Source organism: Gobius niger, assembly GCF_951799975.1.
Source record: "Gobius niger genome assembly, chromosome: 6".
NCBI classification, from domain to species: Eukaryota; Metazoa; Chordata; class Actinopteri; order Gobiiformes; family Gobiidae; genus Gobius; species Gobius niger.
In genome coordinates, this window is record NC_136857.1 from 10,486,281 (window position 1) to 10,500,214 (window position 13,934).

Sequence of the window (13,934 nt, forward strand, 5' to 3'; positions counted from 1 at the left end):
TACACACCACAGATCATCTATAATGAGTTGGTGTGTCAATACTCTTGGGCAAGGGTTGCTTGCTGCTAAACCACATAGTATGTCCACTAGCGCAATAATGTCTATTTCAGTTTGTTTCATATCTGTGCTTAGATAGTTAAATTAAGGAAATACTGAAAATCTTGGCAGTGACAAGAAGTGAAGATTACATAAAATTTCCAGTATTTTTTTATATTGAAATATAAGCTGTATGAAGCAGACTGCATATACCAACACTGCCCCCTAATGACAGCTTTGGGATAATGCATTAGTGCGTATAGTAAACGAGTCGATGAACAGGGAAAGATAGAGCTGTGTCTGCAGACTCCGTGGATTGAATATCTGGACCACTGACAATTGCTGTTTGGTCTTTTAATTGAACGCAACAAAACTGGTTGATGAATAAACATTACACTGCATGGAATGTTTCAAGAGGAGTTATCACGTTATCACCAGCAAGTTGAGGGCTACTAAATCACAATTATTCTAAGCGCAGCATGTTCTGTATTTCGCATGCACTCTTTGAATACCTTTGTGTGTATTAAATATAAATCTTCAATAATAATGGCAATATGCTTTAAAGCCCTATTTCCTGCCAAAATTGAGGAAACCAAATCCAATATCTAGGCAGACAGTCCAGTCGACCGAGGCTATCTTAAATTACACTATATATATATTTGAGTAATGTTCTATTTTTTAAAAATCTTTTTTATGTACATATTACCCTCCCCGCCGCACGGTGGCGCTTTAAATGGATTTCAACCAGGCCAAGAAAACGCTGCTTCCGGGTTCTCGGCTGCTCACATGTACACACTGCACACACCACTATACTCTGTGATAATATGATGGATACTTCTAAAAGTAAAGCTCCATCCAACTCCGGTGATCAAGACAGCAGTCCGGATACAACAGAGGAGGACAAACCCGAGCTGTGTCCTGGTTTTCAAGACGTGGACGCATTTGTTAAAGTAAGTGTTTACGCTGTTGGAGCCATAGCTAGCAACCACACGGACAACGTGGGTTAGTCTACCTTTTCTGCATCTATAATCAGTGCCTTTGCATGTAGTTACTCAAAGTAACCGTGCGAATACAATGTAACCTTGCATGAACATGCTACGATTTTTTTTTTCACCAAACCCAATTAAAGTTTGCATCAAAATATTGGAATTATTATGGACAGTGACAACGTTGTGTGTTCATGTGTCTGTCATGCAGTATGGTCTGGGTGCCGTGTTGTCAGCCACCAAAGCCTCAGCTGGCCTGCCCACACCTGGAGATGAGTTTGATTTCTATCGCAGTTTTCCAGGATTTCAAGAGTTCTGTGAAAGTCAAGGAGACACGATCTTGCACTGGTGAGCCTGTTGTTATGTCGCATCAATATGACAATTTGGCTAGGGCCAATGTGTGCTGTTATGTTTATAAACCTCTGCCTTATGTATTTGGCCAAAAGGTGAAGTGGACTTTTTTTGCATTGTCGACGACTAATAAAACAGTAGAAATGTGGGGACTAGTAGTTGCTAGGGCTGAACGATATAGACAATATTTAATATCTCGATATTTATGCCAGATATCGATATGATACGATATAACCGTGAAAACGAAGCATTTTTCAGAAAGTGCTGTCTTGAATGTATCAATACGATAATGATATTTCTTCTACCTTGCATACATTAGGGCTGAAAGATGTATCGTTATCGTATTTGTATTGAGATATTGACATTCAAAATATTACATTTGAAAAAGCAAGATACTGTATAAACAATATAGATTTTCATCATTAAAACTGCACTCTTTTGTATTATGATTTTATTTTTCAGAAAAATGCTTAGTTTTCACCTCACCCATAATTATATCGTATCGATATCGAGATATCTGGCATGAATGTCGAGATAGGACATTTTGTCCATGTCGTTCAGCCCTAGCATACATTAAAGTTACTTTACTTCTCTTTTGTTTAGCATGAGTCAGATTATGCAACATCACAGCTGCAGGTCACACCTGAGAGATCGCAGTAAACTGACAGGGCTGGAGGAGAGGTTTGACCTGGTCGTCGATTCAAATGATGTGATCCTTGAGCGAGTGGTATGGTGTTACAATATTATCTCTGTCAGTAAACAGCGTAGGAACTAGAAGACACAGCAAATTTAAACTGCTGTATTTGAATCCAGGGGATGCTACTTGACGAAGCCGATGGGGTGAACAGGAGCCAGCAGCCTGTCATGCCTGCTGGATTTCAGCCTCCCAAGATTGTTGTCTCCAGTTGGAATCGCAAGGTTGGCTAAATCACCTCTCAGCCCTGATACTGCAGATGCCAGTCATGACTTGGGCTGTGTTCAAGTTGAAATATTTTGTGCCAGTCTTTTAAGAGCAAGAAAGCTTTCTACCTGTAAATAATTACAAAATATTGTATTGTTCAGGGTTCACATTCTGGCAGCCGCTCTGAGACATTTAAACTTCTCCAAGCCAAGAATGTAACAAGGCCACAACTGAAATTTAAAGAGAAGGTCGACAATAGCAACACACCATTCGTCCCCAGAATCTTTATCAAACCCAATGCAATAAAATCTCTTCCATCATGTAAGGCTTTCTTTCACTTTCTTTCCACTTCTGTATTATATGCTTTGTTGTATTATTCTCATATAAATGTTCAGATTTCAGTAACAAACAAATGCGCATAGAAAGACCAGAGGACCTGGATGTTCCGGCTGCGCTAGCTGATTTCATTCACCAGCAACGGACTCAGGAGCACGTAGAAGACATGTAATACTCTCCTCTGTAAGATATATTATTATATAACACATTTGTAATGCTTTACAAATTGTTTTTAGGTTTGCACATCCATACCAATATGAAATTGATCATCTTGTTATATCTGACAGCCTGTTGTCAAAACCAGAACCTCAGGTTTGACTCAAGTATTTCTGATATTTATGATGATTGTTATTGTTTTCTGCAAAATGATAAAGAATTCTTTTGTAGATGTACAAAGAGCTGTTAGAGACAAAATGTTCTTTTATTGACACTTTGGAAGATTTGGTTGCCTTGAATGAGAAGCTGTGCAAATTGCCTGAATTTGCTGTGGATCTTGAGGTACAGGAAATGCTTTTCCCCCCTAATGTTAAAATGCAAAAATCTAAAAGCTTATTTGTCCACTACAGCACCATTCCTACAGAAGTTTCTTGGGCATTACGTGTCTAATGCAGGTCTCTACCAGAGACGAAGACTTCATTATTGATGCACTAGAGCTGCGCAGTGAGATTTACATCTTAAATGAATCCTTCACAGACCCTGCTATTGTCAAGGTAAATGTCATGCTGCTATGTACACTCACTGCTCTGTAATTTTGGAATTCTTTGGGGAAGTCATATGCTATAAAGTTGCAAATGTTTTCGACATGCATTGCTAAGAATAGCTAAAGCTCTTGGCAGCTGCTGGTATTTCTGGCTTGGTCCTTTGGTCTTGGATAATTAAACCAAGGATTATTTCTGACATATTGGTTCCCACAATTAAGCTGTGTCACTGCGTCCACAGAGTTGGAGATAAAAGTGGTTTTAAAATAACCTCAGGGAGAATGTATTATAGGAATATTAAAGTGAAAGTGGTTTAGACTACATAATGAGTGTGCAATCCTTTACCAAATCCTCTAAGCGTTGCTGATAAAATTGGAGAAAAATTGATTGCACACAAGTGATGGTTCTGCTTTGTACATAGCTAAAAGTTTGCAGAGCTGCAACTTTTACTTGTTGGGTCATTTGTAACAGGCCATATTTTCTATTGAGTTAGCAGGTGACCCATGATGTGTGGGAGGGCCATGACTCACAGAGTGGGCCACCTGCGAAAATACGTGGGCTTCATCTTGTCTGACAGGAGCTGTGGAAATGCTCCAAGTGTCACATTGTTGGAGGGAGATTAATATGAATAACTGTGTTTAGAGAAAGTTTTTCAATAGAAAGTTACATTGATTGTCTTGTCCATCTTTTGAAAGGTTTTCCATGGTGCAGATTCAGACATTGAGTGGCTGCAGAGAGACTTTGGCGTGTATGTTGTCAACCTGTTTGACACACATCAGGCCAGTCGTGCTCTTAACCTGGCCCGGCATTCATTAGACCACCTCCTTAAGCACTTCTGCAATGTGGACTCAGACAAACGCTACCAACTCGCTGACTGGAGAATACGGTACAGAAATACATGCTTGGAAATAATTAGACACCGTCAATTTGCTACAATTTGCTACTAAATAAATACTTATTTATTTTATAATTAAATTGTAGTGTATTCATATTTGACAAAATATAAATTAATACAACTGTTTTATTCATTTATTTTTGCCATTAGACAAACTGGTTTTAAAAGACAAGTGACTTAGTTGGCTAATTCAAGAGTCTGATGCACTGGATTGTTTATGTCCAGGGTGAACACTGCATGAAGTGTGAACTCGTCGTCCATTCATTTGGAATAAGAAATGATTGTAATTCATATAGAATAGTATCTAGTAATAATCATACAGACATGTTAAAGAATGCATCCATGCATTGCCTGTTTCTGCTCTAAAATATGTAATTTATCCAAATCAAAACAATATATTTTTTATTTCAAATATTATTTACTTGAATTTACATAAAATGTGAGTCCTCTTTAGGAGCACGTGGTCTTACATTTTGTAATCATAGGTCTTTAAAAGGTCTTAAAGGGGGGGTATTATGCAAAATCGACTTTCAAGCTTTACATCATGTTATCATGTCATTCCCTCGTTAAAAACATGCCTGAAGTGTTGCCTTGGCACATTCACGTATTTTTGAGTAATCTGTAAAAACTCTGATGGCAGCCATTTTAGGGATAGCTTTGCCTGAGTCCTCCTAGGAACGCCCCCACCTCCTGGAGACGTCTCCGAGCTTTCATCACCAGCTGAGTAACCAATCACTGCTTCTCAGCAGAACCCCCCCCTGATGCCACAGACAGCATGTGGAGGGGGCGTGTCGGAAAAGGTCAGAGGTTCTTAAAGAGACAGAGGTCATTCGCTACAGCCATTTTGAGAGAGCAATTTTATACAAGGCAGTTATTTTAATTTACTGCATTTACAGACCAACCGAAGGTTCCGTCATCATTGTAGTGTGCTATAGACTGGTGCTATGTGATTGAAAAAAAGCATAATACACCCTCTTTAAATTTCTCATTGCAGACTGTGCAGGAAGCCTGAAACAGAAACATTAAAGTTAGGGACTCTAAAATAATCACATACTGACTCATGATAATTTGTTGATTTTGATTCAGTGAATAATAAAGGTTTTCACTTATCACTCACTGTAGCCTAACATGTTTAGACTTCCTTTAAGCAAGTAGTGAAAAATAACGCTCTTTTCCTTCCTGGTCTCTCGCAGTCCGTTGCCGGAGGAGATGCTACACTATGCTCGCTCAGACACCCACTATCTCCTCTACATCTATGACTGCATGAGGGCACAACTGTTGGACTTCAACCACGGGCAGCCGGGACTTTTACAGAGCGTTTGGAACAGGAGTAAAGACATTTCCCTCAAGGTATCCCTCAAAGATCTACATATAAACTTGGCAAACTCAATGCACTGCTGTGTTCAACCGGCTCCAATTACTGGATTTTTCAAGACATTTTTCAGCTTTAACTTTTGCTCTTGTTTCTTATAGAAATATGTCAAGCCAATTTACACAGAGGACTCCTACCTGGAAGTGCAGAGGAAACAGAGAAAGTCTTTTAACACACAGCAGCTTGCTGCCTTCAGATTACTGTTTGCCTGGAGGGACAAGCTGGCCAGGCAGGAAGATGAAAGCACAGGGTAGGCTGCTTGGAATTGTACAGACGTACTGTTTGGGGTATCTGCAGGAGATGTTTGCCTATTTTTAGTATAAGTTTAGCCATACTTTTTCTGCCCACTCGTTGTGACACTTCTTGTACAGTTTCTTCTATCGCTTAATATTATCATGTTATCTCTGATTAGATACGTCCTACCCACGCACATGATGAGCAAGATTTCAGAAGAGCTGCCAAAGTATGTTCTATACATCAATCTGGCTGTTTTTCCTTCTTTTTTTTTACTGAAAATGCAACCTCAAATGTGCTGCTTGTGTTTTTTGTTCCTCAGAGAACCACAGGGCATCATTGCTTGCTGTAACCCTATTCCGCCATTGGTCAGGCAACAGGTCAATGAACTGCACTTGTTTGTGCAGCAAGCCAGAGAAATGCCTCTTCTCAAGGTAAGAAGCAATCTGTAAAAGACCGGAGTCTGTAAGTGTTTATAGCTCACTGACTTGTGTCAATCCATTTTTCTCCAGGCTGAGATTGTTGCTCAAAAGCAGAAAGGACTTACACCTTTAAAAAAGGTTGGCTCATTTATACATTTTGTTCGTATTGTTTCTTGTATTGACACTAATGTACTTTTGTCTGTTTAGCCAGAGGTTATTTTGTTTGGTCCACATGATACATCACGTGTCTCAGAAAAAGACATCTCCCAGTGTTTATCTGATGGTGAGTTTTGACATAATGAACTGTCAAAATAAGATTGCGGTTTCCTGCACTCATTTGATTCTTTCCTCTCAGAAACAATCAAAATCATGCCAGTCAAACAGGGAATACTTTTTTCAGATGAAGAGCCAAGTATGGATGTGGATATAAATGAACTCAGTGGGCTAATAGCAAAGCCTAAAATCACAATTTTTATGGTTTGAAAATATAGTTTTCAATGCATTTTCAAATTGTTTGGGTGTCATATCTGAAATACAAAAATGTGTTTTTGTGCAGGAAGTGGGACAGAAAAGTGAAGGGTCACTTTCTCAAATGAAAGCCAAGCGTATTGTAGAATCATTTGAGAATCCTTTCCGAATGGTAACAAGATCCCCTTTCTCTTGAATAGTATCATACTTAAAATTGCATAATGACTTTTACATAATGATATAATTATTAATATTATATTTATTTTTAGTATTTACCTTCTGATGTACACGTCAACAAAAATGCCAAGTTTGACCCCAACTCCAAAATATTTGAGGTAATCACTTACCACTGAGGTAATGCTTGTCATGTGAAATTGTTAAATGTCTTTTGCTTATATAGATTAGTAAGCGCTGGAAGCTGCAGAGTATAGAGCAACAACAAAAAGAGCTGGAGGCCAAGAAAAAAGCCAAGGAAGAGGCAAGAAAAGTGACAGGTAAGAAGCTTAACAACCCACATTCATATGCAACTTGGACACATGCCAAGATAATACTGTTAAATGTCAATGCTCTCGTGTGTAATTTAATACTGTCCCTGCAGAGGAAAGAAACAAGGCTAAAAAGAGCTACCAGGAATCACTGAAGGATGTAGCCACTGTGCGCCAGCAAACTGCGGTGAGTAATACACCCTCTCGTCTTTACTTTTCAATTTCCTATCTCGAATTGGCCTCTCACTCTTTGACAGCTGTATTGATGCCCCTGTTGGAAAAGTAGAAAAGCACGAGTCATATTCACCCAAGAGCCCCGCGCATGCTTCCTCCAATGATACCGCATTAGCCATTTTAACCCCCCATTACACCCCTGTTTGGCGAGCATTTCTGAACATATAAAAATAGGGAATAAAAGGTTGCTTCAGCGCTGCGGAAACGGCCTTTATATTTATATCTGTCACATGGCCTGCCTGGGGAGGGAGGATGTGTGGCATGGGAACAGATTTAGTGGCATTTTCTCCACTCATCAAATGCTCAGTGCTTTTCTGTTACTCCTGGGGCACCACAGTAGCTCCCCCAAAAGCCCACTTCCTGTTAGCGCCGTCTCAATGGGGTTTAGCCTGGCACCATCCCGCTTGGTTAGTCATATGTTGTTTGCTCCCCATATGGTGCCTCATTTTAGTGTCTCAGTGCACTCACACAAAAGTCTTGTTAGTTTCCTTTGACCAGTGTGGAGAGAATACATTCTCATTTTTCTTTTGATTTGAACAGTTTGAGCCTTGAGCTATGAATCAATTGCGGTAGAATAACGATGTGTACAGCAGCAGGCTATCAGTTTGATGTTACTTTAGGTGAAAAGTTAGCTTCAAACTGAAACAGTCCTTTGTGAGAAAACATCTTTAGATCTGTGCGTTGGCAAAGTTTGGACTGGTGCATCGCAGTTCTGGCAGCGGAACCTGAAAGTGGCGCTCGTCTTTCTGCCAACTCAAGGCAAATATTGGCTGAGCAGATAGATTCAGTCTTACCTGGCACTGAGAAATTTTAATTTAGTTTGATAAAGAAGTACAATGATTTTGGTGCGGCAGTGGTGTAGTAGGTTAAGCATTCGCCTATAAAATGAAGAGCAGCGTGTACTTGTACTTTCATCTCGTTCATATCCACTTCCCACTCCCATGATGTGGCTGGCCTGTTGGCAAAGAACACCCGATTCTGGTGTAAAAAATTACTAGTGATTCTGCATTGATTCACCATCACAACAGTAAAATCTATAGATACAAAACTGGTATTGCCAACAGTTTCAGAAAAAGCTTCGCAGAACACATCTTTGCAAATAAAATGCACTAGACATTTGTTAAAAGATCAAAAACGCATTGTTTCTGCTGATAAAACTACAGAGACAAACTTAAAAGGCATTTTGAAGGTGAGAAGCACACAAAGGATTAAGCAGCCTTAAAAGTAGTTTATGTTCCCGGTCTGTATTTTTCACTGTGCATTTGGCAACACATTTTCATTGTACAGTCGTTGTATAATGACAAATAAAGCAACTTATATTTCAATACAATGTACTTCTATTTACTCTTTCCTGGTTTAGCAACAATGGAAAGCTTAAGCCAGTGGATGTTCCTAAACAGCCCATATTGTCAGCAACAGATGGGAGCAAAATTACTGTTTAAGTATGGGTAGATTTACAGTTTTATGCACTATTAAAATCTGAAGTTTTTTCATTCACGGTCATAATCATTCACATGCTGGATGCAGCTCTGCCATATGTCGGAACAGGTGCCAAGGCACAATCTTATCCTTTAATTGGACCATTTACATTTACTAATATCATAATGGGCTGAAATCTATCATCATCTTTACCATGGGGCAGAGCACAACTAGAACAATAATTTAAGGAATAAATGCATAGCATCTGCATGAGTGTGAATTATTAATTATTCTTCGTATGCACAATAATAAAACGCGACAAACTTTTATTAAATTTAGATTTTTGTTAATTTATTCCATCAGGAGTCTGGAAAAACAGTGGGTAAGAAGAGAGAGCGGGTCACCAGTGAGGTTGGAGAGTCAACGCCCAAACCCAAGAAGAAACAAAAACCTGCAGAGAATCCTTCAACGACAGAACCAGCCTCTGCAGACGCCTTCACACCATACGACTACAGCCAGTCACAGCTCAACGTGTTTGCTGCTGGTATGTGTGTGGGTTTTCTAAATAATAATAATTTTAGTACACAATACTTGATGTATGAACAAACCCAGTGCCTCATGTTATAGGGGATAGAACAAAAGACAACACCCAGTTTGATCCATACAGACAAGGCCATGGATCTAAGAAAAAGGTAGATACCCGACCTACATTTAGTAAGGCTCTTTTACTAAGCTCTTCATGACTTGTGCCTTCTTTTCAGCAGTTTCCCAAGGGACCAAAATCAAATCCTGGTGCTGGGAATCGGAGTATGTCCTATATGCCTGCAAAGTCAAATAGGTAAAAAATGCCAGACATGAGCATTGTACTTTGAACATGTTGCAAACCTTTTTTTTTTTTTTCTCTCCACAGAGGATTCAGGCACAACTGGCCCAAAAGATAGATGTCCATTACCTTGACTATGTTTCGTTTTATTTCCTCTGGATAAGTTGTCATGTTTTTCATTTCAGTGAATTTTGTTATATATTTAAAATGTAGTTTTCTAAACACAAGTTTTGCCTTTGGCTTAAAGAATGTGTTAATAGTTGAGTACTAAGAGGTCTATACGATTAAAACATGTTTTTAAAGAAAAGTACTGAGTCATTGATTGATTTTTTTTTTTTTTTTTGCCCTCATATTAACTTGGTTATCGTATGCTGTATTACAGAAGTTGTATTTGATTTTTTGCCATATCCTACCATTTTTCCCCTCAATACTTCCAATGACATTATAATTTAAAAAAAAAACACACATCTTTCATTCACGAGTATTGTTTTGTTTTAGTTTTTTTAATATTTAAAACATACCAAGTCATTCGTGTAGATAAAATCTTTCAAAAATATATTTGACAAAAAGACAAACGGAAGTCTTTAATTGTTACCTGTAACTGCATATTCGGCCACTAGGGGGCAGACGCATACGCTGTTCTCTCCAGTGTGCGCCGGTCCAGTGCTGAAGAAGATCTTCACGTTGCTGCTGTTGCCACATTGGCTCAACACGTCAGTGCAGTTAGTAGCAATTTTGGCGTAATGGACACCCTCAAGGATGGCTGGTTCACCGAAACGTGCACTCTGTGGCCGGGACAAGCGATGAGTCTTCAAGTGGAAGAGGTCCTTTACAACAAGAAGTCTAAATTTCAAGATGTGCTGGTTTTTAAGAGGTATCTAATCTCAACTATACTGCAATGCTAGCTTCTCTCTAGCCTCCCAGACACTGAGCTCAACCGCCTGATACGTGTGCATTGACATTTTAGCCTAAAGTGAGTCGAAAATAAGTTAAAACTTTCAAAAAAATATCATCCGTGCTAACCTGTCTTGCAGTTCTCTTTAAGATTTTGTTATTTTGTCCTACTTCCTGCCAGTAGTGGAAGTTTACGACTCTGTGCTGTTTAACTTGACAGTTTGCAATGAAGCTCCACGCTTCTGCTTAAAATATCGAACAGCATTTTTTGCTGTTATTAAACTGTACCTTGAGATACCTTTACTACAGTCTATTTCAGAAGTATCTGAGGTGTGTATTACAAAGCACATGTCTTCACAGACTCATCAATTTCTCAGTTTAATTATATTCCATGATTGTTTTTTTTGGTCATTTTTGGGGGGTTATTGAATGATAATGAAACGAGTCATTGTATCGACTGTAATCCCTACAGCTGCTTAAACATGTCTCCGATCCTGGTGAATGGCACTGACAGTTGTCAAACCTTAAAACTCCCTTCTCTTACTGCTCTTGCTTTTCAGTTACAAAAAATCTCCTTATGGCTGAGCTCAATACGATGATCTTTAATGTATGACCTGCCCTTGCACCAAAATCTATTTCTGGTGTGCAAGTCAAAGAACGTTCAGATGTTGTCAATGTATGAATTGTATGAACAAATGCCTATGTAGCCTCAACTTTTTAAATGTTCTATATGTTTTATAATTGTTGTTGGCATGTACCCCTTGCCGAGGGACAGCAGTTGAAAACTAGCTTTGCAGCTAATACTGACACATTTACAGAAATGTTCAGTAATGTGTACTGCCCCTGTCAAATAAACTTATACCATACCAACCACACCCACATGCTACATTCAATAAATTAATTTAAGACTTTATTAAGGATGCAAAAAAACGTCAATCATAATCATGCTCTGTATGCCCATAATAAAATTAGTTTGATTTGGCTGCACATCTGTAGTTCTTTCATTGTAATAATTGTTACACTAGCACTTCTCATCTAAGCAAAGAACACTTGCTTGATACAGGTAAGTGCCACTGGTCTCAAGTATCAAACCAAATCTTGGCTTTCACTCAAGTTTGCCATAATGGCCACTTGCAGAAAATAAAGCAGACACGCGTGCTTTAGAGAGTAATATTTTATATGGATCCAGTCAGAAGGCCCAAATAATATTGGGCCTTTGATTCTGTGTATTACTAATGAATATAAATCTAGCTGTTTTGTTCAGTGTACTTATTGTCATTTTGTGTATAAAGCAATTACTGACTTCTTGGCTTTGAATTTGCAGTAAAACGTATGGTAATGTCTTGGTTCTCGATGGAGTGATCCAGTGCACGGAAAGAGATGAGTTTGCTTATCAGGAAATGATTGCTAACCTTGCAATCTGCAGCCACCCCAGTCCTGAGAAGGTATGACTAAGACATCCACCGTCTCTAAAATATGGACCATACATCTCGTAACTCTGTCTGATCGTGACTTTGTAGGTGCTCATCATTGGTGGAGGAGATGGTGGGGTGCTCAGAGAGGTGGTCAAACATCCACAGGTTGAAAAGGTTGTTCAGTGTGAGATAGATGAGGTAATGTAGTTCTGTATCTTAATGCATCTTGCATGCTTATCGATGCATGAAGTTATGGACTAATATGAATGGTGCCCTTTTTTTGTCTTTGTTCAGGATGTGATAAATGTATCAAAAAAGTACCTCCCAGGCATGGCCAAAGGGTTTTTCAGTCCAAAGCTGACTCTCAATGTTGGTGATGGCTTTGAATTTATGAAACAAAACCAGGATGCCTTCGACATCATTATAACAGACTCTTCAGATCCTGTTGGTGAGTTTTAATGTCTTAATCTTATACCCTGCACAATCTCTTTACATTCTTTTTTAACTTTTTTAAAGGTCCTGCTGAAAGCCTGTTCAAAGAATCGTATTATCAGCTGATGAAGACGGCATTAAGGCCAAATGGGATTCTTTGCTGCCAGGGTAAAAACCTCTTATCAATCGTGCCAATCTTTTTGTTACCACAATGACGACAATCAGACACAAGACTCTGCTCCCTGATCTTGTCTCTTTAATGTGCCTCTATTCCAAATGGACCAAAGCCAAAAAATGGGGCGGATATTAACATGGCTCCTGCTCTTGTATTCCACAGGAGAGTGCCAGTGGCTCCATTTGCAGCTGATAAAGGATATGCAGACCTTTTGCAAGTCTTTATTCCCAGTGGTGGACTACGCCTACTGCACCATCCCCACTTATCCCAGTGGACAAATTGGCTTCATGTGCTGCAGTAAAAATCCTGTGAGTTTTTATTTTTACTCATTTGCTGACTTTTCTTTGTACATGCTACAGGTTACCCTGGAAGCATCCAAGCTTCATTAAGACTTATCTTTTTCACTTATGTAGGAAACAAATTTCCGTGTCCCACTGAAAGTGCTGTCCAAAGACGATATTGAAAGTATGAATCTTAAATATTACAACGCAGAAATTCACAAAGCTTCATTCATCCTGCCTGAGTTTGCAAAAAAGGTAATCAAAAATATTTGTACTCATAGAAATGCATTTCACTTGTTAAAGCTATTTTTCATGTGACTTTTGACAGGTCTTGAATGATGCGTGACCACTGGTTTTCTGTCGACACCAGAAGCTTCTTCATCTCAAAGCTCTGCACCGTCTAAGAGCGAGAGAGCACTTTGAGGCACAGTTGGGGAGATGTGTCATGCATAGATGGAGAAACTGGTCTTGCACACTGCACTCTCAGTCTGTTTATTTCAAATGGTTGACTCTTCAACCTACCAACATGATCAAACTAGTGGGAAGAAAGGAAATTATTACCACAAAAACCTCAGACTAAAGCTAGTGTACCCTTTATTGATGTCATTGTAACCACACAGTATGTACAGTATATGTAGTATTCATGTATTGCTTTTTGTTAATGTTACAAATGTTCTTGGTTATTTGCCATCCCTGTTTGTATTAATCTCTGCTCATCAACCTTATAGTGCCTGCCATCCCAAACTTGTGGCTGAAACATAAGCTGTTGCATTCAGAGCAGACAGGGAAGTATGTAAAGGAATATAGCATTTTAAGTGTTGTAAAGACCAGCAAAAAGACATGTACACTGTACCCTGACTGAGAGAGAGAGATGCATTGTGCACTTGGTGTCAGTGTAATTAATCTCAATACAAAGATGAATCATAATAACTGCGGTAATATGAGTTATTTTTAAGTTGTAAATCTTCTGGAAGTCTGACTCTAACAAATAATGAGCTCTAAAACTGTTTTTATGACAATTATGAAATGTTAATAAATCACAATAGACAAAGCCAGTGGTCGAATAAGTCATTGCAA

The 13,934-nt window shown here is 38.9% G+C and overlaps 1 protein-coding gene across 1 annotated transcript; it reads left to right on the plus strand.

The window, feature by feature from the left end:
- The first annotated feature begins 792 nt into the window (after positions 1 to 792).
- Positions 793 to 13,887, plus strand: srm (spermidine synthase). The gene is made up of 33 exons (XM_079558283.1): positions 793 to 986; positions 1,234 to 1,370; positions 1,977 to 2,100; positions 2,187 to 2,291; positions 2,436 to 2,595; positions 2,670 to 2,778; positions 2,847 to 2,922; positions 2,998 to 3,108; positions 3,177 to 3,320; positions 4,004 to 4,194; positions 5,397 to 5,553; positions 5,677 to 5,825; positions 5,988 to 6,038; positions 6,132 to 6,243; positions 6,322 to 6,369; positions 6,439 to 6,514; positions 6,587 to 6,708; positions 6,788 to 6,871; positions 6,969 to 7,034; positions 7,100 to 7,193; positions 7,298 to 7,371; positions 9,201 to 9,381; positions 9,465 to 9,529; positions 9,602 to 9,675; positions 9,748 to 9,756; positions 10,310 to 10,534; positions 11,879 to 11,999; positions 12,075 to 12,167; positions 12,264 to 12,417; positions 12,486 to 12,569; positions 12,739 to 12,884; positions 12,990 to 13,112; positions 13,186 to 13,887. Exons 1-33 carry the CDS (start codon positions 861 to 863, stop codon positions 13,201 to 13,203), a joined length of 3,609 nt encoding a protein of 1,202 aa, XP_079414409.1. The 5' UTR covers positions 793 to 860; the 3' UTR covers positions 13,204 to 13,887.
- Positions 13,888 to 13,934: the final 47 nt, after the last annotated feature.